Source organism: Eleutherodactylus coqui, chromosome 1 (genome assembly GCF_035609145.1).
Source record: "Eleutherodactylus coqui strain aEleCoq1 chromosome 1, aEleCoq1.hap1, whole genome shotgun sequence".
Lineage (NCBI taxonomy): Eukaryota > Metazoa > Chordata > Amphibia > Anura > Eleutherodactylidae > Eleutherodactylus > Eleutherodactylus coqui.
Window position 1 is genome coordinate 477,782,407 of NC_089837.1, and position 10,045 is coordinate 477,792,451.

The 10,045-nt window shown below is 41.9% G+C and overlaps 1 protein-coding gene across 1 annotated transcript; it reads right to left on the reverse strand.

Moving 5' to 3' along the window:
• Window positions 1-4,654: 4,654 nt before the first annotated feature.
• Window positions 4,655-9,111, reverse strand: IL23A (interleukin 23 subunit alpha). The gene is made up of 4 exons (XM_066589003.1): window positions 8,941-9,111; window positions 8,139-8,228; window positions 6,990-7,121; window positions 4,655-4,816 (listed from the first exon to the last, which is right to left on the reverse strand). The coding sequence occupies exons 1-4, from the start codon at window positions 9,109-9,111 to the stop codon at window positions 4,655-4,657; spliced, it is 555 nt and encodes a 184-aa protein (XP_066445100.1).
• Between the last annotated feature and the right edge of the window lie 934 nt (window positions 9,112-10,045).

A 10,045-nucleotide genomic window follows, 5' to 3' on the forward strand; every position in this document is an offset into this window, starting at 1 on the left:
ACTGGTAGATCACCACACCTTGAATCCCCCCCACGTGAAATGGAAGTTGCAGGTAAATCACTCCATCAAAACTACATCTGGTGGGGAAGAGCCTAACAGGAAGGGTCCCAGGGTACTCGGAGGGTCTCGGAGAAGGTATGCAAACAAAAGATAGGTGAAGAACATCTCTGAGGGTCTATCCTGTCATAAACGTAATGATGATATAAACTCCAATGTACTTTGAGGGAGGGTCTATAGTGAATCCAAACCCCCCACCCCCATTGATCCAAGGAGACATGAAACAGAATGCTTGATCTTGGAATCAGTGGGTCTACTTCTAATCAATAATAGCAGTACTGTATATGCAGATATTTATTAAAGTGGACCCATTGATTCCAATGACAGGATAGACCCTTCAAGTACAACATGCATATTTTGGTTTTGTTGTATGTCTGCAAAGAGAGGGAAGGGGAGGGGATCATTCACTTCTATGGTGACCGTGGCAGAATTGTAGCCTTGTAGCTGCTAAAGTGGTTACCTTCATTCAGCATCTTTTCGGGATCTGCTACAAGAAGGAAGAAGTAGCCAGGTGGATAACATTGAGAAGTGCATAGTGATGAAACAAGACTACTTCACAGCACGGCTCAGATAGGATTATTGATCCACTTGTGAGCAAGAAGTCATCGATGTATTCTGCAGCCCACCATCACTGCAGTACCAGCCACATGGCTATCACCTTATGCATCCATTCATTCATCCTGCACAGATAGATTTTACCATTTGGGATAATAACGTTCCTCTTATTTGCCCTGTTTTAGTATTGTGAAGTTTTCTTCATGTGACAAGCAAAGAAGGCCTCTACCCATAAGGTTGGAAAAAAACCTTTTTGTGTTGGACATGCCAGGAAAGAAAACCCTTGTGCAGTAGATGAGCGATATGACCTCATACGGAGGAATAAAATCCTCCTTTGGCTACATTCACAAGGTGAGCGCGATATTGCGCTTGCCAATGTGCGTTTTTCACGCCAATATGAGGCGTTTTTCATTCAAAAATTGCTTTTGTGAAATTGCGATCCTCAGGTGCGTGTATCACACATGTCAGAGGCTCACAAGTGTTTCCCGTTGATTTCAATGCGAAACGTCACATCGCACACACAGGCACATCACACGGCACGCGAGTGCCATGCAATGTCTTTGGAAGGCCCCATTAAAAACAATGGGCAAGGCGTTCCAAGGGAACGCCAAAAGACAGAACGGGCTGCAAGTTTTACCATCACAGCATCACTGTGGAGGGAAAAAAATCACTCATCTGCAAAAGTCCATGCAAAAGAGTCCATAGTCACATGAGTTTTGTGCGTCTCGCAACGCACATAACTCATGTGAGATTCTCACCCGTGTGAATGTAGCCTTAGCTGGGATATTTTGCAATCCAGAAAGTCCGTTGTATCATCATTAGAGATGAGCAAGTATACCCCCTAAGGCACATTACTCGAGCGAGTAGTGCCTTAGCCGAGTATCTTCCTGCTCGTCTCTAAAGATTTGGCTGGCGGCGGGGGAGAGCGGGGAGGAACGGAGGGGAGATCTCTCTCTCCCTTTCCCCCCCCCCCCCCCCCCCCGCTCCAACTCACCTGTCACCCGCGCCGGCCCCCGAATCTTTAGAGACGAGCGGGGAGATACTCGGCTAAGGCACTACTCGCTCGAGTAATGTGCCTTAGCGAGTATACTCGCTCATCTCTAATCATCATACATCTTCTTTTATAAACTTGTAAATGTGGAATACAGTCTGTATCGTGTAATACGTCCCCTTCAGGGTACAGTGTCACGAGTGAATTTTCTGTCCTTATTCAGTCCATATTTTTTACTGACTGAATACACCAATTTGATTCAATGGTCCATATGCAGACTCGTAGATTTTACACGTGTAGAAAAAAATTGCAGCATGTTCTATTTTGGTCCTTATTCATGGACTAAAATCACCCTTGAAAGGCTATGGGCGTGTAAAAAAACGTTGAATACGGATGTTCTTTACATGTGGTGCCAGGAGACAGTGGGGGGGAAAAAAGACTTTAATTTGAGCCTTCGTGCCCTTTTTTTTTTTTTTTTCCCGCACATGTGAAAAACTTAGTGCACATGAATGTAGCATGGGCATAAACCCCAAAAGCACACATACACACGTTCAATGAAAACTATGTACTTTTCTTGGCTCAAACTTCCATATACCCGTGTGAATCAATCCTTATTGTTTAAAAAGTAGTAATTACTTATTCACTACTGGTTCAGTAGTAGGTGGTGGTGCAACACAGGTTCAGGATGGCGCAGCGGTGACAGATGGAGGCCGTATTCAGCACCGCATCACCAAGGGGAGGCAAAACTCATCTTTAGCCTTGTACAGGCTTCACTAGCATGGTCTTACAGGCATTCGCTCCCTCTATAAGACCATCTAAAAGCCGATGTCTTTACTGACAGCAGCATCTAAAATGATTAACGGCTGGAACTGAAGTTATCGGCCGTCAATGATTAAAAAGTCTCCATGTAGTCCAGCCTTATGAAGACTAACCATTTGCTTTCTCCAGCAGACCATTTGTGGGAATTCACAAATACTATATTCCAAGGCGGGATGGAGCCCGTACCCAATCCAACCCTATCCTACCCAATCCAACCCTATCCTACCCAACCCAACCCTATCCTACCCAACACGCACACAGTCCTTGCATAGGAGCCCTCAGTTGGCTGTTCTATAACCCCTTCTCATTTATATATTCTAAAGAATTCAAAAACCATCATCCATACCACACGAGGTTACACATTTATTTTTTTATTATTTATTAGATTCAATAATATAAAGACAAGTTCCACAATTTGAAAAAAAATACATTGCAATAAATACATAAATAATATATTAAATAATAGTGTCTTTAAAAATAATTATAAATAAATATATAATTTATCATGTTATCTGTTACAATGCGAATATTCCGTTAGCACCTAGTTTACACAGATCAGAATGTAACCCGTAAACCAGTAATTAAAGGACCTCGCTAGGCTGGGCACCATAATGGTTAACATCACAAACCGGCTCTGGTTTGAGGATGACAGAGCCACGTTTCCAGTTCTCTGCCCACGGCTTAGAGGTGCCCATACACATTAGAGTTGCTAAAAATGGATAATTTGAACATAAAACAATCATTCGTCAAGTGAAATACAACGATGAATGATCATTTTAGTTGGCCGATCACAGACCATCATTTGTCTGGAAAGAAGTCTGCTGCATTTTCATCCCGACTGTTGGACAAAAGATTTTGCATTTATGAGCAATCGGGTACATTTACTAGTGGAGGTTTGCCAGATTTCAGGCGTAGAAAAGTAATATTTTTGCTACTTCTCCTTACGCTGGCCACTTTTGTGAAAAGTGGGTGGGGCTTGTTGGGAGGGAGCGTGGCCGCACTGGACCGCCAGATTTATTTTTTTAATTTTGCCAGTTTCTGACCTAACCTATAATTCCATTCGGTGTCGAATAGTATAAATGGAAAATTTATACTAAGACTGGCATCAGAAATGCTAATTTTATTGAATTTCCCCAATCTTTTTTTTTTTTTTTAAAGAACGGTCCCAGAAAGCTTGTTAGCCTGAAGTCACTGAAGGTGTATGGCCAGTTTGATCAATTGGAATAGCCACTATGGACTAAAATGTGTATGACCAGTTTATGAACCTAGCCACCAATCTGCCTTAACCCTTTCAGGACTATAATTAATTCAATCGAATTTGAAACTGTTTAAAAGTATGGAAAAAATATGGTCCTCGAAGGGTTAAAGTGATTAACAAGATTTTAAAAAAGTGATTACTTTCTTCTAAAAACAGCACAACTGTCCACGATTGAAGTGAATGGTGCCGTGCCGCAATACCACACACGATGGAATGGAGCTGCAATAACTGACACGACCCATGGTCCATTGTGGCGCTGTTTCTAGAAGGAAGCAGTCATGTTTTTATTGATCCTGTACACCTTCTTTAAGTGACTGAGTTGTTTAGACGTTGGGTGACACTGAGCTGGTAGTATAGTAACAGAGAAGAAGGTTGTCAGACATCAATAATGCCGGTCCTCATCTCAGCCTGCGATTTCTATAAAGATAATTTTAGAGGCTCTTTTTAAAGTTCTATAATTAAAGGGGTTGTCACTTGTAAACTATTGTTGGCCTCTTCTCGGGAGATTGTTAAGCAGTTGACTTTTGCAGGAAGCAGACAGCTTCGTTCTCACTGCAGTGGTGCAGCCTGGTATTGCAGGCACAGTTTCCATTCACTTCAATGGGAACTTGGCATGCAGTACCAAGCCTCACCACTGCACTGGAAACGGAGCTGTCTGCTTCATGAAGAAATCAGCTCCAAGCACAAGCATTCCAGCCCAGAGAACATCTGATCAGTGGCGATCTCTTGCAAATGATCCCTGCAGATCTTCTGTTGATGATCTATCCTGAGGACAGGCCATCAGCAGTTTACAAACTGAACACACCCTTTACGAAATGATAACAGGGGTGCCCTAAAGCATTTGTAGAACAGATACACATGTTTGCACATTACAAAATAATAAATACTTTATAAAATATAAATACTTGGCAGCCTGCATTGGAGGCATACATTCTAATAAATATATGATATTTACGACCAATGGAAGACGAGTGCTAATGCTTGGGGTGTATGATGTGATTTGCTGGGTCCCCAGGTGAAAAGACTCGGGCTATGAGGATGCTGACAGATAAAAGTGGAGATCCAATGTGCCTTCGCAAAAATTCTTCTGTCACCAGTTTGGGTGTTTCTGGATTTATGGCTTTAGCATCACAGGCCTATTGGGGAAAAGGAAAGTTATGACTTCTGTACTGAACAAAGAAATTCCAGGAGAATCAACAGTTTCTAAGCTATGAAATCACCTGATCACATACCACTTATAACTCTACAGTAAAGTACTACAATGATCATGGCACATCAGAAAAGACATGCTCCAGATTTAAAGATCTGCCGCACACCCTTAAAGGGATCTTACATGCAAATATTAATGTCCTATCATCTGAATAGGTCATCAATCTTTATTCGGCTGGGGTCCCGTGCTCAGGATACAGAAAAATCAGCTGTTCGGGGACCTGCTGTCAGTGCCACTACATGCAGGATATGGAGCTGAAGTAGAGTGCTCCAACCCTAGTGTAGTGGCTGGCGCTGGTAATTGCAAGCGCAACTGACATTGATTTTAATGGGAGCTGCTTCTGAAATTACCAGTGCCGGCCACTACACAGGAGTTGGAGCTATCTGCGTTCGCTGCATACCCTCTGTGTTGTTGCCGGAACAAGTTGATTGGTTGGGATAGGTCATCAATAACATTTGCCTGGAAACCCCCTTTAAAAGGGGTAGCTGAAGGTCCCGTTTCCTCACCCCACATGAAAGGCTCCAGCCATAATCATCAGATTCAAGATGTGGATTTTACAACTGGCCAGAAATATACTACTAACCAACAGCACCCATATACTGTTGAGTAGATCCCTGTCTCCGGCAGCAGTTCTAGTCCTGTCTGGCAAACCAATTGGGTACTACTATAGAAGTAAGAGCTACTATGTGCTTCTACTATTCATGTCATTCTGACATTTTCATTATACAGCATTGCTGACGTTTAATTCGCTATTGACTTAAAAGTAATAAAATGGGGCCCATCCATTAATAAGGCTGTAGAAATACCTCCAGGTTACTTACTGAGCTAAATGAGGAAAGTGAGGCAAGTGCAGAAAAACATTATACGGTTTAATGTAAAGTTGTGGGAGGAAGTATTTCCATGTTTTCAATGTCCCTGCTATACTGAGTATAGCCATCAGATGTCATAGTTTGGTTAGGAAGCAAATAGGGGAAGTCTCACGTAGAGCATATGTTATGCCCCTGCCCTCAATCTACGCACTAACCAGACCTCAAGTACTTTGTGGGAACGCAACGCAGGAACTAGAGGTGGTATCCCATGAATCATTTTCATTCTCAAAATCCTGAAGAGCTGTTGAGCACAACTTCAGCCCTTTAACACGGACTATTCTTTCAGCATTTGTAAAGTGAAGGGCATTAGTTTCAAGCTTTCTTGTAGTGTTTTTGATTTTTTTTTTTTATTTCGTACATTTTTAACATCCTTGAGAGAGCCCTATGAGAAATACTGCAAAAAAAAGCCATCCACAGTGTATGTTCCATTTCGGGGGAAAAAAAGCCATAAGAACACTGTGTATAATGTGGACTTCAATACTTTGCTGTAGACGTTAAAGTAACATCAGGCTGCAGCATTTTTAACAAAAAAAACCTTAAAACACCGATGAGAACGATTGATTGGCTATCACTATCAAAGTCCTGGAAAACTGCCTTAAACTAATTTGCCATGTTTCAAGCATAAAAATACCGTTCTCATAATTTTGGGGTTTCCATGCTGCTGTTAATCGTTGCTGCTAGGCAGAGACCCTGGACTGAATCGGTCTCCTTCCTCACTGGCAGCTGACAATGTTATCTAACCTGACTTACTGCAGGGCAGTGAACAGAGGATCGCTATGCTAAGACCTGGTTGTGGGAAGAAGGACTGAGAAAATTTGTCTGCTACAAGTAACACCCGCTTTATTACATAGGTAAAGGTAAGTTAAGTCCCCTGGTGCAAGCACCGAGTCGTGATCGACGCCTAGGGTGACATCGCATCGCGACGTTTTCTTGGCAGACTGTTTTTGCGGGATGGTTTACCATTGCCTTCCCTAAGTCCCAAGCTGGGTACTCATTTTACCGACCTCGGAAAGCTGAGTCAACCTTGAGCCGCTACCTGAACCTGTGGGGATTGACCCCCAACCTTCAGGCCGTGAGCGAGAGCTTAGGACTGCATTCTGCTGCACTTCTTTTTTTTTTTTTTCCATCTGAATGTAAATAGCCATCATTGTTCATTTCTAATAATCTATACAACGAATACCACTTAAAAACTCTAAAACACAAATCTAGTGATGCTATAATCCTGCTTACCTGTAGTAGGCACAAAATATCCGATATAGTCTTTTTCACCATAGTAAAGTCTTTATTTTCCCTGCTGGGTGATAGAGTAGACAGGGCACTTTTATAATACGACAATATATCGAAGATGCGATTAAGACACGTCTGTATGGAAGATAAGATTTGAGAATTAAAACACTGCATGAATGAATCCGATTGTATACTGTATCTCTACTGCCATCATGAGCCGAGTCCATTAGTTAACATTATCTATCATCTTTTTACATTGTGCTTACTACTTCTATATGCTTATCATTAACCACAATAATCACTGTGACAATCGGCACGGCTTCTATAGTTCTCCATATGACTCTAGGAATGGCTGCTAGAATTACTTTATAACCCTGTGAACTATCATCATAGAGCCCAGAAGGAAAAGTTCACTGACAGATTCACTTTTGCTACATTGTATAGATATAGCTTCATCACTAAATCTGCTTTGATTTTTGGTGATTTTGGAGGTTTGTCATGCAGAAGAGTGATTCATGCACAACAGTGGATGCCATATTTTGGATACATCTTCACTAAATCCTATATTCTCGATTTGTTGTCTTCAGACCTTTAGATTACAATAGAGAATTGGAGATGTCTAATATGAGGAGCCCCGGAGTATACACGGTGATCGGGAGAAACTAGTGAACATTCCACAGCAGTTCCCTATGTGTATTTGCATCGACTGCATATCTGCAACAGGTGACTTTCGTAGAATGTCTCTCCTAGATGCCAAGTTCCTGGTTTTTCTGGCATAGGAATGCTACGGGCGATGTAATGCTGGCACTAGTTGAAAGTGAGTAACGCCGTACTGTCACTAGAAGCTAATTGCTGCCAGGAGATTCCACTGGATGGCTGGTGTTTCCTGGAGTCTATTGTGTTACCTGTGGGAAATTCTAGCAAGAAAAGCCTTATGTAATTTCTGATGAGCACATCCCTTAAACTAACATGTGCTTCAGGTGAGGTCACAGGATGCCAGCGCAATCTGCTGTGTCTGCAGAGTGTGCTCAATGGGCACACCTGTATATCCTACACCTTACAAGCCCTCTGCCTCTATTATAAAGAAATGGACATTAGCCGCCATCATGAGGTCAGTCCATCAGTCTATTCCCATTATGGAACTTCACTTACCTGTTTGTGTGAAATCAGATGCTCAGGTGCGCAGTGATCGTTGCACTGAATTCTGGGTACATTATCTAGAACTACATTATCCGTGGACTTCTGCAAAAGACAAGTAAAATTGGTATTATGATCCAAATTTTATATATATATATTGTATAAAAGGTGATATGACAGATTGTGTATTGTAGAGATGACTATGAAATGACATCATAGGCTACAGATGTTTGATATTTTGGTAGTATCCCATGCACTTTTTTATAGTTTGTAGATGAATGGAAAATGCTTCAATTTTTGTAATCATCTCAGGGATAAATTAAAGGGATTTTCCATGCAAAAATAGGCTGGGGTCTCATTATATTCAATGGGAGCTGCACCTGTAGTTACAAGTGCCGGCCACTACACAAAGAAAAGTTAAAAAAATGCTGCAAAAAATGCATATTTTTTCCTAAAAACACTATAAAGTAGATTTACTATTCCAAATAGGGCAGTTTTTGGCGCAAATTGTGCCAGAAAATTATTTTCCATGCTTTGCTCCACTTTATCATGTGTTTTTAGAAACTTTTGGAAAGTTTTTTCCGACTTGTCCAAAAAATAGGGGGGGAAAATTGTGCCAAATTACGCTAAACTTTTGCAGTAAAATAGGCCAACTAATAAGTGGTCTAAACTTAGACTAGACTGTCTTAAAACAGATGCAGCTACTGTGATAAATCTGGCGCATTTTACAGACTTAGACAGTAATAGTAAATAAGCCTCCATACTTGAAACCATCCATTTACATTCATTAGCATCTAGAAGTAAAGTTGCCTCTTACCGTAGAGTTATAGATCTTCAGTGCCTGGGTGTAGAGGGTTTGCGTCAGGTGCTTGAATTCATTCCACTGACAATTTCTAGAGCATGAGCTATGTATCGGACTCGAGACCCCCATGTCCTGGTGTTGGGCCATGAAAATGACCAGTAAAAGCAGCAGGTTTCTGGCAGACATGTCCTCTTGTGTGTTCAGCTCAAGCTCTGGAGGAATCCTCTACTCAGGACCAGTTGTAAATAATAAGCTTCAGCTTCTCTTTATATATGCGTTTCTTCTGACTCAGACCTTGGATAGGGGCATCCCCCTCTGTATGTACCTGTGTTGTGGGGCAGGCCCACGGATTATGCATGGAGGCTTTGGTGACCATATGCCTACTACTCAAAGGCACAGAGAGAGAGGAGGCGGCTGAATCACTCACTTGTGTGATGGGGACACTTTTTGTTGTTATTGAATTGCTCAACATACAAAAATTCCATCCATGTCCCTCTAAATCATGTCTAGTTTCCATCCTATTATTCAGTGATGGGACAAACTTGTGGCCACCTCTTTTGTAGAGTCCCAAATTGACTTCGTTCAAATAACAATTACTAGAAGGAACAATAGAACAAAAAGTCAATGTAACTTGATTTAATGAAATATATCGGGATTGTGTTCAACTGAAACAGACTTTACTGAAGGAACCACAGAAGAATGGGAGAAATCGAATACAGTTTATGGACCATTGAAGATTTAGCTTTAGGGGGATTCCATAACACAGAAATAGTCTAGAATAATCTTAGATGGGGTCTTAGGTTCCTGGCAATGAGGCAGGTTGCCAAGTGTGCACTATTGTTCAACATTACTATGCATTGCAGGTCCGGAGATTTGGACCTGTGAATCCTAGACTGGACCCACTAAGTAAATGCAGACCATGACAAGACCCCTAAAACTAGGGGTGCCTGTTCACGGGCGTTTTTAAATTGCGCTCCCCGTGGCGATAATCCGGCCATGGGGAATGCAATGCGTTGCTATGGAAAGCACCTCCCCCTGTCCACGAGCAAAGAATCATTGCAATTCTCCACGTGCGGTCAGCAATTCGCAGCATGCTGCGACTCTCCGCGGTCAGCCAATC

What these genes read in the sequence shown, in the direction of transcription:
- IL23A (XM_066589003.1), bottom strand. Translation starts at nt 9,111, where the DNA reads ATGTCTGCCAGAAACCTGCTGCTTTTACTGGTCATTTTCATGGCCCAA. An exon ending in ATCTGATTTCACACAAACAG is followed by an intron (nt 7,122 to 8,138) that starts GTAAGTGAAGTT and finishes TCTTCCATACAG; the next exon opens with ACGTGTCTTAATCGCATCTT. An exon ending in ATATTTTGTGCCTACTACAG is followed by an intron (nt 4,817 to 6,989) that starts GTAAGCAGGATT and finishes TTTCCCCAATAG; the next exon opens with GCCTGTGATGCTAAAGCCAT.